The 20,950-nt window shown below is 42.3% G+C and overlaps 1 protein-coding gene across 1 annotated transcript; it reads right to left on the bottom strand.

The window, feature by feature from the left end:
- Window positions 1-842: 842 nt before the first annotated feature.
- Window positions 843-20,135, bottom strand: SLC35E3 (solute carrier family 35 member E3). The gene is made up of 5 exons (XM_008003966.3): window positions 19,500-20,135; window positions 18,202-18,312; window positions 14,142-14,300; window positions 7,607-7,689; window positions 843-2,098 (listed from the first exon to the last, which is right to left on the bottom strand). Exons 1-5 carry the CDS (start codon window positions 19,899-19,901, stop codon window positions 1,912-1,914), a joined length of 942 nt encoding a protein of 313 aa, XP_008002157.1. The 5' UTR covers window positions 19,902-20,135; the 3' UTR covers window positions 843-1,911.
- Between the last annotated feature and the right edge of the window lie 815 nt (window positions 20,136-20,950).

The following is a 20,950-nucleotide window of genomic DNA, read 5'->3' as shown; positions in this document are numbered from 1 at the left end:
CAATAGAAGCAGGGAGGCAGGATTAAGAAATTACTGGCCACGTGTGGTGGCTCAGGCCTGTAATCCCAGCACTTCAAGAGGCCAAGGCAGATAGATGGCTTGAGCTCAAAAGTTTGAGATCAGCCTGGGCAACATGGCAAAACCTTGTCTCTACAAAAAATATAAAAATCAGCCAGGTGTGTTGGTTTGTGCCTGTAGTCCCAGCTACTGGGGAGGCTGAGGCAGGAGGATTGCCTGAGCCCAGGAGGTTGAGGCTGCAGAGAGCCATGATTGTGCCACTGCATTCTAGCTTGGTTAACAGTAAGACAAAAAAAGAAAAAAAAAATTACCAATATAAAATGCTTACACAGCTAACAAACGTGTTCAATTCCATTTATAGTCTTTTCTTCGAGCCATTTAAACATAGGGCTTTTTTTTTTTTTTTTGAGATGGGAGTTTCACTCTTGTTGCCCAGATTGGAATGCAATGGCATGATCTCGACTCACTGCAACCTCTGCCTCCTGGGTTCAAGCGATTCTCCTGCCTCTGCCTCCCGAATAGCTGGGATTACAGGTATGCGCCACCATGCAGGGCTAATTTTGTATTTTTAGTAGAGACGGAGTTTCTCCATGTTGGTCAGGCTGGTCTTGAACTCCCAACCTCAGGTGATCCACCCGCCTTGGCCTCCCAAAGTGCTGGGATTACAGGCATGAGCCACTGCAATGGGCCGCTATTGTTTTTTAACTCCATATAGTTTCTATAGTTCACCGAAAACTCAAAGAGATGACCTATAAATGTATGAATAATGTATGATTTCTTACACCAATTTTCTACTAGAAAAAAATCATACTTTTAGAATTGGATTTTGTCTTACAGTCATCTTTATTATACTTTATAAATGAGATTTCGTTTACATAAATCATCAGGAAGCCAAACTAAAATAGAAATGCTAGATTTAAATTCTAATTTGAATACTCTGATCAAAATAACAAATCTCACATTGGGAAACCATCTATCAGCAAGCAAAGAGCTACTACTGTGTGTCCTTCCTTAGAAGAATGAATACTGAGAACCCATAGCACATTTGCAGTACAGTAACAGCAATTCCTTTGTCATTATCATAGAACTTTAATTTTTATGTACTTTGCTGGGAATAACCAAACCATCCCATATATATATGTCCCACATATATATGGTATGGTGTGTATATATATATATAGAGAGAGAGAGAGAGAGAGACAGAGTCTTGCTCTGTTGCCCAGGCTGGAGTGCTGTGGTGCTATCTCGGCCCTTTGCAAGCTCCACCTCCCAGGCTCAAGCAATTCTCATGTCTCAGCCTCCCAAGTAGCTGGGATTACAGGTGTGCACCACCACACCCGGCTAACCATCCCATACATTTCATACAATCATTTTTAAAAAGAAGCATGAACCATTTTTGTTTTAGAGGATTAAGGTTTTTTTTAAAGAGACACTTTTTAAAAAGTCATTATATGAATAAAATTTCTTTTGTGTTAATTCCAACAAATCATTCAATCATTGAATCAGTCACAAATTTTTTTGAAACGGAGTTTCACTCTTGTTGCCCAGGCTGGTGTGCAATGGTACGATCTCGGCTCACTGCAACCTCCGCCTCCTGGGTTCAAGCGATTCTCCTGCCTCAGCCTCCTGAGTAGCTGGGATTACAGGCACCCGCCACCACGCCTGGCTAATTTTGTATTATTAGTTGAGACGGAGTTTCTCCATGTTGGTCAGGCTGGTCTTGAACTCCTGACCTCAGGTAATCCACTGGCCTTGGCCTCCCAAAGTGCTGGGATTACAGGCATGAGCCACTGCGCCTGGCCCCAATTTTTTTTTTTTTTTTTTAGTAACTTGCACACTTAACCACATTTTTTATCTTCTTGGGACAACATTCTTTTCTCCAAAAAGACCCAATTAAGGACGTTGTGCCAGTTTACTCTTACTTCCTTCCTGTTCACTGAGCTTAAAGTGGGTATAGGCGAGAATGCCAAATAATGTACATAAAATGCCAAGAGCCTGATTAATGGACAGTGGATCCTTAAATAAAACGTATCCTCCAAATAAAGTAATGCAGAACTTGAAGTGTCCAAACATGTTATAGCTGAGGTTTTTGGATAAGGATAAAAAGGAAGAATAAGATAGATGGTATATTTACACACACACTCACACTACATAAAACAACTCAAAAGCAGCCCACCCCATGTAAAGAACAATGGGACCAGGCATGGTGGATCATGCCTGTAATCCCTGCACTTTGGGAAGCTGAGGTGGTGGATCTCTTGATCCTGGGAATTTGAGACCAGCCTGGCCATCATGGTGAAACTCTGTCTCTACAAAAAATACAAAAATTAGCTGGGTAATGTGTGGTGGCGCATGCCTTTAATCCCAGCTATTCAGGAGCCTGAGGCAGGAGAATTGCTTGAACCCAGGAGGCGGAGGTTGTGGTGAGCCGAGATCGTAACATTGCACTCCAGCCTGGGCAACAAGAGAGAAACCCAGGAGGTGGAGGTTGCAGTGAGCCAAGAATGCATAACTGCACTCTAGTCTGGGTGACAGAACAAGACTGTCTAAAAAAAGAGAATAATGGGAACTTCTTAGTTTCTTCAGGTAGGTTTTAGCAATTGATTAATCAGAGACACAAGACTGCCTCAACCATTCCTACTGACCTCCAAAAAAGAAAAGGGATACAATATAAAAGGAAAGACATTCAGAACAAGGTCCAGGGAAGATATTTTGTATAGCAATTTATAATTATGTTTTACAGTGGTGTTTCCTTGGGAAATGAAGTGAGAATAAGGTACCAGAGAGCTAACTTGAATTTAAGAGGGAAAAGCGGGAGGGGGAGAGGGAGCAATACTGAGCACCAACTACACACCAAACACCATACTGGGCGATTTACATGAAATCTTCGAAGTTAGGCATCACGTTTACCTTCACTGCAGGCTCACTCTTCCTATTTACAGTTGTAGAGGCTCAGAGATTTTAAGTAACATGCCCCAGATTACAGAGCTAGTAAGTAGCAGAGTTGGAGTCCAAATATAAATGGGTCTATTTAACTCCAAAGCCCATGTTCTAATCCAAAATACTGCCAGTAACATGCCACTGGATTAAGGTTTTTCCAAATCACTGTATATTTAAAAAGCAAACTAAATACACCACACACCCTTTAAAAATTACTTGTGGCCACGCACGGTGGCTCACGCCTCTAATCCTAATCCCAGCACTTTGGGAGGCCAAGGTGGGTGGATCACCTGAGGTCAGGAGTTTGAGATCAGCCTGACCAACATGGAGAAACCCCATCTCTACTAATAATACAAAATTAGCCGGGCGTGGTGGTGCATGCCTGTAATCCCAGCTACTTGGGAGATAGGCAGGAGAATCGCTTGAACCCAAGAGGCGGAGGTTGCAGTGAGCCGAGATCACGCCACTGCACTCCAGTCTGGGCAACAGAGTGAAACTCTGTCTCACACACACACACACACACACACACACAATTACTTATATTTAAATATAATTATTTTTTCTATATAAATGAGCACTTTCTTGTTCTTGAGATGTATGATGTGTGCCTATGTGCTTTTCCTAATTATAACACTAGAAATAGCTACCACTCTGTGCCTCAGCTTCCTCACTATATAAAAGGGGAACAAAATAATACCTCCCAGGGTTATTGTAAGGATTAAATAATATACACAAAGCTTCTAGCATATAGTAAGCACCATATGTGCTAGCTATAATAATAGTTACCAATAGCAGTACCTATGTGTCATAAGCACCTGCTTGGAGCTTGACACATTCTCTCAAATACAACCACCCAACATCATAGATCGCACTTCCTCCACTTCATACATTTCATAAGTGATCAGAGTAAGACCCTGAGAGTTCCCACACTAGTTAGGCCCACAGGTAGTGGCAGAGCTTGGTGTTCACACCTGGACCTGTCTGACCCCCAAGCCCACCTAAGCGGCCTGGAGGTTCCTGCTGGGCAGCAGCAGTGCCTCGGGAGAGCACGGGCCGTGTCCCCAGGTGCATGTGGTGGCTTGATCCCATGGAGGTGACTTCCTGAGACACAGAGGATCTTCCCAAGGTTACTGGCAATAATCATCATAAAATATGTTTTATTTTCAATTATGAGCTATCTTCATGTGCACTGGCTCTAACACTTTAAATTTCTTTACTCCTAGGCTTCTCTTTTAAGCATATTTATACTAGAAGGAAGTCAAATTTAAATAAACTATTCATGAATCTTTTTGTAAAAACAACAACAAAAAAGAGCAGTCTACATGTGGTATTTCCAGTTCTGCACTTTACTCCAGGCAGGCTGTCACCCCAACCTTCAGAATGTTCTGGTCAAACCCAGTGCCCTCCACCTCACTCAGACCCTCATTGGTGACCAGTCTCCTTGAACTTGGCCTGCCAGCAGCATCTGACACAGACACCGACCGCTCCTCCTCCTCCTCACTCTGGTTCTGTGCCACCCTCCTCCTTCCTTCCACCTCTAACTGCTCCTTCTCATCCTCCAGCTAGTTCCTCTCCTCTCTCTGAATTCCAAATACTGGACTCAAACCCAACACTCAGTCTTTGGACTTATTTTCTTCTACTTGTTTGCTTGGTAATCTCAACCAGTCTCACCACTTTAAACCACAGCTTCATACTTCTGACTCCCTGTGATGCCTCCTGCTGAGACATCACCTTTGAACTCTGACTTGTTTATCCAAAACTGAGCACCTGGCTGGGCTCACACCTGTAATCCTAGCACTTTGGAAGGCCGAGGTGGGAAGAATGCTTGAACCCAACAGTTCGAGTTTGCAGTGAACCATGATCGTGCCACTTCACTCCAGCTTGGGTGAAGAGTAAGACCCTGTCTCAAAAACAAGAACAAAAAAATACTCCCCAAACTGAGCACCTGATCTGCCTCCCCAGCCCCAAACCTCCTTCTGGCTATCCTACCTCAGTTGATGGCAACTCTACTCTACCAGGTGCTCAGGTCAAAAACCATGTAAATCAGCCTTGTTTTCTCTTTCTCTACATCCAACTAGGCAGCAAAACCTGTTGGCTCTTCTTAGAAATACATCCAGAATCCAATCACTTCTCACTATATCCACTGCTACCATACTGGTAGCCACTATGACTTCTACATTCGAATATTGCAGCAGTCTCCTGACAGTTTCCTGTGCCTCTTACAGTCCAGTAGTTCTCAACCACGGGTGATTCTGCTTTGTGGGCAATCTTTGGAGGCATTTTTGGTTGTCACAATTGGGCAAAGGGTATGTATGCTACTGGCATCTGGTGGTAGAGCCCAGGCCTGCTGAAAACATCCTACAGTGTACTAAACAGGCCTGCACTAAGAACCGTCCAGCCCAAAAAGTCAACAGCCCACAGGTTGAGAAATTCTTCTTTAATCTATTCTCAACACAGGAGCCCTGAGTGATTCTGTGATTTATTTTAAAAAACTTTTTGTAGCGACAGGGTCTTACTATGTTGCCCAGACTGGTCTCGAACTCCTGGGCTCAAGGGATCCTCCTGTCTTGGCCTTCCAAAGTGTTGGAATGACAGGCGTGAGCCACTGTGCCCGGCCCACTGAGTGCTTCTATTAGAATGTATGTAAAATCATGTCACTTCTCTGCTCAAAATGCTAATGGCTTCCCATCTTACTCAGTGTAACAGTCCTTACATAAATGCCCTACTCAATTCAGTTCTGTGTTACTTCTCAGCCTACCACATTCCCTCCTTTGCTCAACCTGCTCCAACCACACAGGCTTCCTTGGTTTTTTTAGGGCCTCGCACCTGCTGTTGCCTCGGCCTGGAATATTCTTCCCTCCTGATCTGCATGGAGCAACCACATTTCCTTCAGGTCTTTACTCAAATGTCATCTTCCCACTGAGGCCTTCCTGACTAGCCCTGCCTAGAACTTCAATGCTATCTATGACATTTCACATTCTCTTCCCTGCTTTATTTTTACTCCTTGGCAGTTAACACTATCCCACACTGTATATAAATATTTAATTGTTTTCTATTTCTAATCTTCCTCACCAGAATTCAAGCCTGTGAGGGCAAAGACTCCTGTCTGTGTAGTTCATTACTGTATCCCCGGTGCCTGGCACATAGTAGATGTTCAGTATATAAATATTTTTATATCAATGAATGGTTTAGTGGGTATTCAATACTTACTGAATAAATTAATGTTTTAAATCAGAGCACACATTTGGATGTCTTGACTGGGTAGCATGATGTACAAATTTTGGGACTAGACTGCATGGGTTCAAATCTGGACATCCCATTTGTCAGCTGTGTGGCCTTAAGTGAGCTAGTTAACCTCTCTGTGCCTCTATTTCTTCTATAAACTAAAATGACAGACTCTACCTCACAGAGCTGCTATGAGAATTAAATGGACTAATACATATAAAATATTTCTAACAGTATCTGACACAAAATAAATATTTGTTAAGTATTGGTTTTCTAAAAAACTTATCATCGTTGTTTTTTATTGATAGTTGGCAAATATACTACTTATTTACTTCCTGGGGAAATTCATTCTCTGCATTTGCCTAAGGGTGGGGACAGAGTGAAATGTGAAGAGAAATAGAATGACAAGCAGAATGGTATAAATGGACAGTTGAATTTGACCTTTAACATATAACTTCATTTCTTTTTTTTTTTTTTTGGTAGAGATAGGGTCTCCCTATGTTGCCCAGGCTGGTCTTGCACTCCTAAGCTCAAGTGATCCTCCTGCCTCGGCCTCCCAGTGTTGGAATTATAGGCGTGAGCCATGGTGCCTGGCCAATGACTTCATTACTTGACTTGAAATAATATTGAGAAAAACAGGCACACCCATATCCAAATAAGTACAAGCACATACTCCATAGCCAGATGCCAGTGGCCTGAAATTATCTTTTGTTATTTGTTAACCATTCCTTTACTTTGTTACTATAAATACCTGAACATGGTTTGAAAATCCAAACCTCCACCTCATTATTCATTCAAAAAATATTTATTTAATCTCACTATCTGTAAGAAATGGTACTCTGAGTTAATTTTTGTAAGGGAAAAGGTCATATATTACATAAGAAAATTCAAAAACATTCATGACACAAAAAGCTAACCCATTTCCTCAGTTCATATTTCTTTCCTTTTTTTTTTTTTTTTTTTGAGACAGAGTCTTGCTCTGTTGCCCAGGCTGGAGTACAGTGGCACAATCTTGGCTCTCTTCAACTTGCGACTCCCCAGTTCAAGCAATTCTTGTGCCTCACCCTCCTGAGTAGCTGGGATTACAGGCGTGCACCACCTTACCCAGCTAATTTATATATTTTTTGTACAGACAGGGTTTCACCATGTTATCCAGGCTGGTCTTGAACTCCTGGCCTTAAGCGATCCACCCGCCTTGGCCTCCTGAAGTGTTGGGATTACAGGTGTGAGCCACCACACTCGCCCCTTCAGTTCATATTTCTTTAAAATCCTATTGTGTGTAAAGATACAGTAAAAGGCTAAAAATAACTCTCTCTACTCAATTTAGGCCATGCAATAGTGGGAGATTCAAATAAGGTAATGAATGTGAAAGTTTTGGAGAATATAAAAGACGATGCATTTGTAAGTTATATGAAAAGGATACGTGACAGGTGAAGTGTTCCCAATGATCCAGTAAATTGATAAGTTCACCATGAAAGCTATTACTCCAGATAGCAGCACCATAAGCTAAAAATAAAACAAAAGAACCATTAATGCAAAGCAATGCAATCATTATAGTCATCAAGCAGAGATATATTTCATTTGGCATTTTAAAAAATTCAAATATCAACCATTAATAAATAAGATTAGAAAGAGAATTTGGGAGACAGTAAGAATTGCAGGTAAAAAGGCAGAATGAACAGTGTTTAGAAGAAATGTAATTTTTTCCACAAGAATCAATGAAAAATACTGCAATAACATCCTTTCTGTGATTGTGAATTTCCAGGTTCATTTTTCTTATTAATCTAAAGAAAAGTATACATATGCATTATTATTATTATAAATCAGACAATAAAGAAAAGCAGAAAGAATATAAGGAATTCTTATAATTCCAACCATCCACACATTAACATCTTGGCATACATCCTTTGAGATCTTTTTCTATTAAATTGCTCTTTCTTTTTTTTTTTAAATGGAGTCTCACTCTGTCACCCACTCTGGAGTGCAGTGGTGCAATCTCGACTCACTGCAACCTCCGCCTCTCAGGTTCAAGTAATTCTTCTGCCTCAGCCTCTCCAGTAGCTGGGATTACAGGCCCATGCCACCACACCCAGCTACTTTTTTTTGTATTTTTTGGTAGAGATGGGGTTTTACCATGTTGGCTAGGCTGGTCTCGAACTCCTGACCTCAGGTGATCTGCACGCCTTGGCCTCCCAAAAGTGCTGGGATTACAGGCCTGAGCCACTGCACCTGGCCTCATTTTTATTTTTATGTAACTCAATAAGCATTCATTGGATATCTACAAAGTTAGGCCAGGCCTTGTGAGGAACGCAATATGTACAAAGTTCCTGCCCTCAAAGAGCTTAGAAACTACTTGAGGACATAATAAAAATCACGATGATCACAGCTTACACTTACATAACACTTATTATGCACCAATAATTGTTCTGTTTTACATGTATTCACTCGTTTAATTTTCACGTACATCCACAAAGTAGATGTAAAAATATTATTCCTTTTTATAGATAACTTGGCTGGAAACAGGGGGACAAATGGGTTGGAACACTATATACACATACAATGTTCTGTTCAAATCTGTCCCATAATTTTATCCAATAAGTTATAGAATCATTTTGTTTCTGAATTTAGATAAAATAATATCCATGATCTAAACTATTAAGAAGTTTAAGTTCCGAAGAAAACATGTCATATTTGAAGATGCTTTTTGTCTTATGTAGGGTTTTGTTATTTTGTTTTGTTTTTTGTAAAGACAGGTTTTTACCATGTTGCCCAGGCTGGTCTCAAACACCCGGGCTCAAGTGATCCTCCCACCTTGGCCTCCCAAAGTGTTGGGATTATAGGCATGAGCCACTGTGCCCAGCCCCATGTAGGTTTTATCAGTGTTAAAATCAGTGCAGTCTTAAGACGACCAGAGGAATTGGATTTCTGTCCTACTTAGGTAAATATAGTAATACCTCATTTAATTTACAATAGTGAGGTCTATTAAATAGCCAACATAGAGAAATTTGCTTAGAGATTTTAAAAAGAGTTTCTAGAAATATATCTAAAATATATCATTGCTAATTTTACTGAGTTCACAGAATGCTGCATACCTATTTCTTGATACTTGGCACATCACATCACTAAAAACACAATTACTCTACTTTGTTAGGGACTTTAAAGAATATAAAGTAGTTCCATGTTGAAGAGGAGTGGTAAGAGTGGGCATCCTTGTCTTGTTCCAGTTCTCAGAGGGAATGCTTTCAACTTTTCCCCATTCAGTATTATATTGACTGTGGGTTTGTCATAGATGGCTCTTATTACATTAAGGTATGTCCTTTGTATGCCGATTTTGCTGAGGGTTTTAATCATAAAGCGATGCTGGATCTTGTCAAATGCTCTTTCTGCATCTATTGAGATGATCATGTGATTATTTATTTATTTATTTATTTTGGAGTCTTGATCTGTCACCCAGGCTGGAGTGCAGTGGCACCATCTCAGCTCACTGTAAGCTCCGCCTTGTGTGTTCACGCCATTCTCCCGCCTCAGCCTCCCGAGTAGCTCGGACTACAGGTGCCTGCCACCACGCCTGGCTAATTTTGTTTTCGTATTTTTAGTAGAGAAGGGGTTTCACCGTGTTAGCCAGGATGGCCTCGGCTAGTCTCGATCTCCTGACCTCGTGATCTGCCCGCCTCAGCCTCCCAAAGTGCTGGAATTACAGGCGTGAGCCACTGCACCCGGCTGATCATGTGATTTTTGTTTTTAATTCTGTTTATGTAGTGTATCACATTTATTGACTTTAGTATGTTAAACCATCCCTGCATCCCTGGTATGAAACCCGCTTGATCATGGTGGATTATCTTTTTGATATGTCATTGGATTCAGTTAGCTAGCATTTTGTTAAATTTTAGCATCTACGTTCATCAAGGATATTGGTCTTTAGTTTTCTTTTTTGGTTGTGTCCTTTCCTGGTTTTGGTATTAGGGTAATGCTGGCTTTACATGCAAAAAATAAGTTAGTTGACACAATGCTCTACTTTGAGTCAAGGACGCCTCCTAGGGACATTAAGGAATGAAGATGACTTTCCCTCACACTAAATGGCCTTAGCCTTCTGTGGTCTTGGTTTCTTTGACTTTTTTTTTTTTTTTTTAATGGCTTTTCTGCTGTGGTCCTCATTTTACAACCTGTTAGAAGGCGACCAAAAAAATCCTCTCTCCTTGTAGCATAAGGTCTCCAGGATGCAATGGTTTGAAACCAGATAACCAGGATGGCTAGGACTTTTGTAAAGTAAGTGGAAGTATTATCTGCTAGATGGTCCAATGACTTCTACTTTAGAAAAAAACTGTATATGCTAAAATATATAAATTTGAAACAACTACTGGTCTACTTACGGGAAGCAGAGTGGAGCACTGGAGAATACAGACTTTGGACCCAGAAGGCATGGATCCAAATTGTGGCTCTGCTTATTAGCTGTGGGATTGCGAGCCAGTTACTAACTCTCTATCTCTCGGTTTCCTTATCAGTAAAAATAATAACAATAGTGATATAGTTTGGATGTCTGTTCCCTCCAAATCTCATGTTGAAATTTGATCACCAATGTTGGAGGTGAGGCCTAGTAGAAGGTGTTTGGGTTATGGGGGTGGATCCCTCATGAATGGCTTGGTGCCCTCCCCAGGGGTAATGAGTTCTTGCTCTATTAGCTCTCATGAGAGCTAGTTGTTTAAAAGACACTGGCATCTCCTTCCCTCCCTCTCTTGCTCCCTCTCTCGCCATGTGACGTGCCTGCTTCCCCTTCGCCTTCCACCGTGATTGTAAGCTTCCTGAGGCCGTCACTAGCAGTAGATGCCAGCACTAATGCTTCTTGTACTGTCTGCAGAACGATAAGCCAAAATAAACCTCTTTTCTTTATAAATTACTCAGTCTCAGGTATTCTTTTATAACATCATAAAATGGACTAATACAAATAGTATTAGTATAGCATCAACCTAATAAAGTTATGAAAACTAAATAAGTTAATATTTACACAGTGCTTTGAACAGTGCCGGGAAGAGAATAGGGGCTATACAGGTGCTTGATAAATTGATATGACCAACAAAAAAGACATTCCCACTAATTGTGTTCCAAGAGTTGTGGGAACTCTTGTCGGAAGCAGGAATTCCTGATAAGTAAGGTGTTATGGACTGAATGTCTGTGTCCCCCCAAAATTCCTATGTTGAAATCCTCACCCGCAGTGTGATGGTATTGGGAGGTAGGGCCTTTGGGAGGTGACTACGGCATAAGGGTAGAGCCTTCATGAATGGGATTAGTCCCTATGATAAGAAGAGATACAAGAGAGCTTGCTTCTCCTCTTCCTTGTTGTCAGATGAGCATACAGCAAGAAGAATGCCATCTATAAAGCAGGAAAAGGGCCTTTACCAAGAACCCAACCATACCGGCAGCCTGATCTCAGACTTCCAGACTTCAGAACTGTGAGAACCGAGTATCTGTTGTTTAAGCCACCCAGTCCATTGTAGTTTTGTTATAGCAGCCTGAACTAAGACATAGGAGGATTATACATTCTAACTTAAAATGTCCCCAAAGCATTAGTCCCAGCTGTGTGGGAAGCTGAGGTTGGGGGATCACTTGAGCTCAGGAGCTTGAGGCCAGGCTGGGCAATATAGCCAGACCCTGTCTCTAAAAAATAAAAGTCCTCAAAATACATATGTCCTTGATTTGCCAATTCCACTCCTGGGACTCATTTCCATAGGAAAAAAGGTATCAGTACATGAGGACACATGATGTACAAGGATGTTTATCACAGTATTGTTCATAGTGGTAAAGAACTGGAAAAATGTGAATATGCAAAGGGGCTATTATACTGACACTGGCTGGGTGCGGTGGCTCATGTCTGTAATCCCAGCACTTTGGGAGGCCCAGGTGGGTGGATCACTTGAGGTCAGGAGGTTAAGACCAGCCTGGCCAATATGGTGAAACCCCGTCTCTACCAAAAATACAAAAAAATTAGCCAGGTGTGGTGGCTCACACCTGTAATTCCAGCTACTCGGGAGGCTGAGGCACAAGAATCACTTGAACCCGGAAGGTGGAGGTTGCAGTGAACAGAGATCATGCCACTGCACTACAGAGTGAGACTCTGTCTCAAAACAAAACAACAACAACAAAACATACAGACACTGAAAAGAATGCTTTAGAGAGATTTTTAGGAGATATTATTAAGTCAGAAAAGCAAGATACAGAAAAGCATATGTGATAGGATTCTACTTTTGTCAAAGAAACAGATGTGGCTGGGTGCGGTGGCTCATGCCTGTAATCCTAGCACTTTGGGAGGCTGAGGCAGGCGGACCTGAGATGAAGAGATCGAAACCATCCTGGCCAACATGGTGAAACCCCGTCTCTATTAAAAATACAAAAATTAGCTGGGCGTGGTGGTGTGCGCCTGCAGTCCCAGCTACTCGGGGGTCTGAGGCAGGAGAATTGCTTGAACCCGGGAGGTGGAGGTTGCAGTGAGCCAAGAATTGCACCACTGCACTCCAGTCTGGGTGACAGAGTGAGACGCCATCTCAAAAGAAAAAAAAAAAAAGAAGAAATAGATGTTTAATTGGTGTGTGTGTGTGTGTGTGTGTGTCTGTGTGTGTGTGTTTATATGGATATATACGGCATGGAGAAAAATATGGAAGAACAAGCACTTAGAATATTAACATGACTTCAAGGGACATGGATTGGGGGTAATGGAATGTGGAAGAGTGTATGGCTAGGAAGGCTGGGGAAGAGGAATCCACAATAAAAACAGCATCTATGATATCATTCCATATCTAAAATTATACACACATGCATGTGTACCTACGTATTTATACAAAAGAGATCCATGAAATGATGCTCACCAAAATGGTAACGGTAATTACCTTAGTGTTATAGCGTTCCAGGGGCCCTTCACTTTCTTTTGTTGTTGTTTTGGTTTGGTTTTCTTTTGAGACAGGGTCTCCCTCTGTTGCCCAGGCTGAAATGCAGTGGTGCTATCTTGGCTCACTGCAGCCTCGACCTCCTGGGCTCAAGTGATCCTCCCACCCCAGCCTCCCAAGTAGCTGGGACCATAGGCATGTGCTACCATGCCTGGCTAATTTTTTGATTTTTTTTGAGACAGAATCTTGCTCTGTGGCCCAGGCTGGAGTACAGTGGCACGATCTTGGCTCATTGCAACCTCCACCTCCCAGGTTCAAGCAATTCTCGTGCCTCAGCCTTTTGAGTAGCCTGCCTTGGTCTCCCAAAGTGCTGGGATTATAGGCATGAGCCACCGCACCCAGCCTCAGCTAATCTTTTTGTATTTTTAGTAGAGACCAGATTTCGCCATGTTGGCCAGGCTGGTCTTGAACTCCTGAGCTCAAGTGATCCATCTGCCTCAGCTTTCCAAAGTCCCGGGATTACAGGCATGAGCCATCACACCCAGTCAATTTTAAAATTTTTTTGTAGAGATGAGGTCCTCCTATGTTGCCCAGGTTGGTTTAAAACTCCTGAGCGCAAATGATCTGCCCACCTCATCCTCCCAAAGTGCTGGGATTACAGGAGTGAGCCACTGTGCCTGGCCCCTTCACTTTCTTTGTATTTTTACATGTGTTCAAAATCGACATAGTGATTATAAAGCTATGTTTTCATTGTAAAAAAAAGTTTAACTTAATCTAAATGTCCAAATTATTTGTGGGCTCTAGCTTGACATGGTCAGTACAGTAACCAGGTATCGGAAGACATTAATTGTAGTTCTGCTTTTGCCACTAAGTAGCTGCCTCATTCTAGGCAAGTACCTTCACCCTTGTGTGCCTCAATTTCTTCATCTGAAAAATAATCCTTACCTTACCTCCTTATATGGTGATTACGAAGATAAATGTGAGAATGGATCGGACATAGTGCTCTGAAAACTAAAAATTATATTAATAATGGAGGAGTTATTATTATACTGTTTCTTAGATATCAAAACAATTAGAACTTACCAAAGCAGAAACTGACCAGGGACCAAATATTCCTCCTTCTCCAAACACCGGCTCGAAGAAGGGCACAGCGACCAGCAACATGGCAGATGACATTGGAGCCTGGTAGTACAGCAGCTGCATTGAGTTCACTTGTAATTCATGCTGTTTGGCTCCTACCCACTGAAAATTAGGAGATAAAACATGTCTGGCACAAAAGAAATAGTATCACTTAATCAAAGATGCAACAAATAGAGTCACAAAGATGGGAATGTGGGGTATAGACTAGGGGAAGATAAAATGTCTATTATTCTACAGGATTTCAAAGACCAGTAAGCTATATGAATGCTCTTTAAGCACCATGGATGAAAATAGCTCTATAAATTTAATTTCTGATAATCTAGCTTCTTCTCAGTTCTTAGAAGGGGGAGAAAAGTCCTCTATTTCCTTCTACCTGATCCTAGTAAACAGGGAAAAATAAAGGCAAATGAGGGCCTACAAGGATAAAAGATCTTGAGAAAATAAGCAAAAAATGGAAATTCAGGTGATTAGGAATACAGATGCAGTGTTGGACTTCATTTCTTTCTAAAAATGGCAAAAATTTAAAAATGGAAGACGGGGCCAGGAGCAGTGGCTGACACCTGTAATCCCAGCATTTTGGGAGGCCGAGGCAGGCAGATAACCTGAGGTCAGGAGTTCGAGACCAGCCTGGCCAATATGGTGAAACCCTATCTCTACTAAAAATACAATTAGCCGGGTATGGTGGTGCACGCCTGTGGTCCCAGCTACTCGGGAGGCTGAGCAGGAGAACCAAGGAGGCAGAGGTTGCAGTGAGCCAAGATTGCACCACCGCACTCCAGCCTGGGTGATAGAGCAAGACTCTGTCTAAAAAAAAACAAAGGAAGACAGAGGTTGGGGGACAGGATGACAATGGGGCATGGGGCAGGTTAGAGATGGCTGCCAATGTGTGTGGCTTGAAAAGGTATGTGGTCTTGTCAGTTGCTTTGGAAAACCCAATCAATGATAGAAGACATTGTCCTCTCTCTGGATGACTTTTCTGTGGATACTATTCCTCATCCCCCACCAATACACCTAGATACATTGGATAATCACTAACCCTAAAATACCATACCATTCAGTAGAAACAACATCTTAAGACCTCAAATCCCATTTGTCCACAAAATGCTTCACAAATATAACTGAAAAAGAGGCTCTGAAGAAGCTCTAACAGGACTGTTTGGATCACATCTGGCAAGAACAGCTAGGCTTTTGAATGACTTCTACATACGTCTTGTTCCTGTAGGTCTGGGTATCTTGTTACATAAACTCTAAGTCTATAGAAATTCATCAAGACAAAAATAGAAGAGCAGGGAATTTGAACCATACTCCTGCCAGCTTTAACTAAGAGTTCTCTGTGAATGTGAAGGACAAAGAACTGATTCTTCTAAGCTGCCTGCTCCTCGGGGCACAGCAACGAGCAAAAATGGATACAGAGGGTGTGTGCTCACCCCACTTTCCTTTTGCAGCCTCTCCAGGCAGCTGTGTGTCTTGGCCACAGGACTGCCTGGAACAGCAGGGGCTCTCAGGCCTCCACTGTTCCTCAGTGCAGCACAGCCTGGCTCCTGCCACCACCCCTCTAATGCTCTCCTAAGGGCACCATGACCTCCATGGCCATGTCCAGACTCCCTGTGGCCCTTCCTGCAAGCCCTCTTTGCAGAACCTGCAAATTTTGCTTGGAAGAACTACCCTCTGGTTTACACTCCTCCCTCACTGCCTCCTGCACTTAGTTTTTAAGGCAGATGTCTGCCTTCCTCTTTCATTGCCCTGACTGATGTCTTTTACTATTTGCTGAGATCTACTGCTCTTCCCTCATCCCTTAAGCATCCTTAACCTTGTATTAGCCAGTCTCCTGGCCATCTCTACTTATATAATCTGCAGGAACTTGTTTAAAATCAACTGGTGCCTTTCTTCCACAAATGGGCTCCTCTTGCGTGGTTCCAATAATTGATGATATAATCCCCCTCAGGGATCAGAGCCTTACTTTCTTCACTCTCACATTCAATCAGGTTCTCCTATGTATTCCCCAAAAGGCCCCTGGAGTGCCTTTTAACCTTTCCCTGTCCATTCCCACTGCCCTAGCCCAGGCCCTTCCTGCTTGTCCCGTGAAGCACAGGTAGGTTCCTGACTGCTCTGCCTTTCACCCTTCCTTCCCTTTTACCCACCCTTCCTTGCCATCAGTTACTTTTCTAAAGGGGAATGATCAAGTCAGTCCCTGTCTGAACCCCTCTCCTGGTGCGTGCTCAGTAAAGACACACTTCTTTAGCATGCCTTCACGACCCTGGCATCTGACTGCCTAGCCTCACCAAACAAATCAAGTTCTCCGAAAATGCTCCAGGTTTTCACGCACACTGCAAGGAAAAGACCAGCTGTCCTTTACTGCTGAGCTCATTTCTGTGTGCCCTTCCATTTAAATTGTTAACTTTTCCGTAAAGTCTTACCTCACCGGCCCTCTTTTAGAGCTGCCACTTCCTCCTTGGTGTTCCTCAGAACTTTCCTCCTACCTTGGGCTCCATATGCTATTGTGACCAGCTGTCTCCATGTGTTTCTACACTGCTGGACTGTAGCTGCTTTTCATCTTTGTATCCTCAAGGGTGAACATAATGCAGAAAAGATGTCTGCTGAATGAATGAGTGAGCCAACCATCTTTCTACAACTCAAGCTAATAGCTGGTCACTTGTCTTTTAACTCCTTTTAATGTCTCCAGCAGTATAAGAGAAACAACATAGAAATTATGCCAAGATACAGTGGGCAGATACAACTTTAAGAGGAATGTTTTGGGAATATACCTATTTTGTAATAATACCTTTACCATTTACTGATAAGAAACTGTCCATTAATCTACAATCATTCCTTGGTCAATTTCATTTCAAATATCTACCTTAGGGATATAGAACCTTTGATTCTAATCTATAGCAATTTTGAGACTTGTGTGAACAAAAATGGTCATAGTGACAGAGATGGTGAGTACTCTGAATCCATTACATATAAGGAGTACAATTTCTTGCTCTGTTTAATAGCCTATACTAGGCAAAAACAAGTGCATTTAACAAGAAAGATGAATAGGAATGTTCACTAGCCTCTTCTTTTATTTAAACTGCTTCTCTGTCACTAGAAAATGTATTTCAGTGCAGAATATTTTCAAACACCGTCTCTGACATGATCACTACTAGAACGTTTAAGATGCCAGGGCTCTATTACTGAACTCCTAACATTTCTAACAGGAATGCCTTAGTTTAATAACCAGCGGATGTTTGTGAAAAAAGTAAAATTGGTTACACATTTTGGCTTTGATTTCCCATACAGGCACACACAGAATTTCCAGACTAAGGTTTTCAGTATAGAGAGAATACCGTTTCACTGTCCCCTACAGCAGGTTATTTTTTCTCCACTACGTAAGAAACAAAAACCATACTTGTTAGGTTTTATGGTAATGAAGTAACTGAATCCATGAACACATTTTTAATGAATATCTGCTATAGGCAAGGCACTGTGCTTGCACAAATGGTAAAATACTCATTGATATAAATTACTCTATTAATATAATAATAATCTATATTAGACAAATTATTAAAAGCCAATAAACAAGTACAACAGCAGTATAATTTTTGAGGCAAAAAAATCTAAAAATCTGAAATTTTTCTTTACTGTTCAGATTTCTGGAAGTATACTCACTCCTTCACAACAATGTTAAAAGTAAAGAGTACACAAAAAACATAAATAAACTTAGGAAGTATAAAGTCTTACTACGTATTTTGTAAAGATTTCCCAGAAAATAACTTCACCCCAAGCTGAGACTGTTAAGCATGGATATTATACACTTACAAACAGGTAGGTATTTGGTCAGCATCACACACCCAAGTTTCTCTGTCTCCTTTCTTCTCTTCACCTTGAGTCAACTTAAGCAATTACGCTTTCTTCCCAACAGTCTATTGTCTCTATACTGTATTTTCTAAACCTTGGAATACAGCTTCAAAATTTATGAAATCTGCTAAAAAGGCACATAAAGAAAAAAAAAATTACCAACCACTTGATAAAGGGATGTAACTAAAACACCAAGAGCAGCAAACACCATTCCAAGGAAATTAAACTTCACATCGTAATAAGAATTTAGGATTACACCTAAAGTTATAGGAATCTGTAACGAAAAAGAGGTAAATGTTGTTCAGATTAAATTCAAGAGACAAAAATTTAGTATTCCTTTCACAATGTCTTACAAGGCTAATGATAAACACATAACTGGGAAACAATGAACCTGTATAAATGTTTTCTTTTTTCACTTGGGAAAACTGGTTGTTAATCCTATTTCCCAAACATGAAATATGATAAATCTATATTGATATTCACATTTAATTCTATTTTAAATTTGTGGTAAATATATTGCACTTTTCAAGAAAATACCACATGAATACAAAGGTGAGTAAATGGATCCCCGAAATAGTGTCTAAACAGCATAAGCATAAATATAAAACAATAAAAGCATAAAGACTTTAAATATAAGGCCGGGCACGGTGGCTCACGCCTGTAACCCCAGAGCTTTCCGAGGCCAAGGCGTGCAGATCACCTGAGGTTGGAGTTTGAGACTAGCCTGACTAACATGGAGAAAACCCGTCTCTACTACAAAGTTAGCCGGGCGTGGTGGCGCATGCCTGTAATCCCAGCGACTTGGGAGGCTAAGGCAGGAGAATCGCTTGAACGCGGGAGGCGGAGGTTGCGGTGAGCCGAGATCACGCCATTGCACTCCAGCCTGGGCCACAAGAGTGAAATTCCGTCTCAAAAACAAAAACAAAAAAAGAAAAAAAAAAAAAAAAAAAAAAAAAAAAAAGAAAGAAAAAGGAAGAAGACCTTAAATATACTAAGTTACTAAGTGCTAAAATTGAGTCCACCTCCTTTTATTTAAAGTTGCAGACAGCTCTGCAGTGTGGTGCTGCAGACATTTTGAGACCTACTTTATGCTAAATCTCTTCACATTTTATCATATACGATTTGATTCCCCTAGGGGAGAAAGGCTGTTTTTCAGTTTGAGTTTTTGCAGATACTCTGATAACACTGGACTGTACCACACAATAGTTTTTCTTACCGATCACAGCATTTAACGATTTCCATCAAATGGCAGCTACTAAAACTCACACAAGCCCACTCTTCTGGGTTGACAAGATGGCCTTTTCCCCCTCCCCAAAATAAGCCTGAAACTTCACTGGCTCACAGATGACTCATTTGTGGATTTCAAGATGAAGGGAAAGACCAGTGTGCGTTCGAATTTCCCGGGGCCAGTGCAGGAGGTGGGTCGGGAGAGCCTCGCCTCGGGAAGCTGAAGCTACTCACCAACGTGAGCTGGATTCTGGTGGAGAAGGTTTTCTGGTAGCAGAAGGTCTGGATGGCTATGATCACCGGCGTGGTCATGGCCTTGGCCAGCTGATAGGTGCCTATAGTGTTGTTCTGCAGAGAAAGGTTAGTGAAGACCACAAAGCCACAGAAGCTGAGGGCCAGGAGGAGGAGCTTGGAGGGCGGCAGACTTTTGGGGGCAAAGATGTCCAGCTTCTGGCAGATATACAAGCCCAGCCAGGTGACTACGAAGTGCACCAGGGTCAGACTCATGTTGGGGAAGCCATGGTGCACATAAATCCATTTGTTGAGGAACACAATGCAGATGGACACCAGCAGGTTGAACAGGAGCCCGGCGGCGATTCGCCCATGGCCCCGCATTCGGTCCACCAGCGATGCCATGATCCCCGCGAAGCCGGGGCCGTTTAGCCTCCGAAGGGGCGCCCGGCCTGTCTCCGGTTGCCCTTCTCCTCCACCGCCGCGTCCTCGCAGACGCCGACCTCACCGTCTGACCCAGGAGTGGCATGCACAGATCAACCCTGGACGAGCAGCACTCTTAACAGACGACACACGCCCCGCCGCCGCCCTGTAAGCCAGCGAGGACGCGGCAGCACGTCCCACGCCCCGCCCATCTCCGCCTGCGGCCACGTGACCCGAGGCTCCGGTGCCTCCGCCCCCGAGCCGCGGGCTGAAGGGCCGCTACCCTGCGCAGGCGCGCTGAGCCCTGGGCGCGCGACGCTCGCGTCTTTATGTCCTATTCTTTTGGTCCCCAACCCTCTTGGTCACCTAACGCCTACTTGGACTAGACCAATCTAGGACCCCTTTCTTGATGTTTGTTTCCCGTGTGTCACTGACCCGATTTGCTAGACAACTTCTCTCTGGCTGTGCAGACACTGTTAGCCAATTTTACCTATTAAATGCTGAGCAAGTTTAGCCCTCGCCAGAGGGGGAAATAACTTATCGAAAGCGTATTTTTATTTTTTGTTTTTCGAGAAAGACATTCAAAATTTACTTTCCAACAGACAGCATCATCGGGTATAACTACAAGGGTTTCTCCTTAGATCATACATTCACAAAGCATTATTAGCTCAACAGTGAGAAAATGTGTTCTCTAAAGATGTCCCCTTGACAATGTAAACAAGTGCTATTGTGTTCAATTACAACTCGAGAAAAAAACGCACAACTTGTCAAAACTGTATACAACTGTCTCTAGGGGTGTGTGTGTGTGTGTGTGTGTGTGTGTGTGTGTGTGTATGTATGTATGTTTTGGATCCTAAAGTCAGGTGCAATGACTAAGAGTTACAACTTTGAGTAACAGTCTTGATCGACATTGCAGTAAGGTCCTTCACACAGAAGTCAGGTTCTTCCTTTCTCCTTCTTCCTCAAGTCGACAGAGCAAGATTATATATTGTAGATATTACAGGTACAAAAGAGGATTTTTAAAAAAGGAA

Source organism: Chlorocebus sabaeus, chromosome 11, assembly GCF_047675955.1.
Source record: "Chlorocebus sabaeus isolate Y175 chromosome 11, mChlSab1.0.hap1, whole genome shotgun sequence".
NCBI lineage: Eukaryota > Metazoa > Chordata > Mammalia > Primates > Cercopithecidae > Chlorocebus > Chlorocebus sabaeus.
This window is presented reverse-complemented; position numbering and strand designations above follow the sequence as displayed.

Bases quoted from the DNA above. Each gene is read 5' to 3' on its own strand.
- SLC35E3 (XM_008003966.3), bottom strand. From the start codon at position 19,901: ATGGCATCGCTGGTGGACCGAATGCGGGGCCATGGGCGAATCGCCGCC. The intron at 14,301-18,201 runs GTTGGTAATTTT...CCTAATTTTCAG, and splicing joins TTACATCCCTTTATCAAGTG to TGGGTAGGAGCCAAACAGCA. The intron at 7,690-14,141 runs GTAAGTTCTAAT...TTTTATTTTTAG, and splicing joins CCTGGTCAGTTTCTGCTTTG to CTTATGGTGCTGCTATCTGG.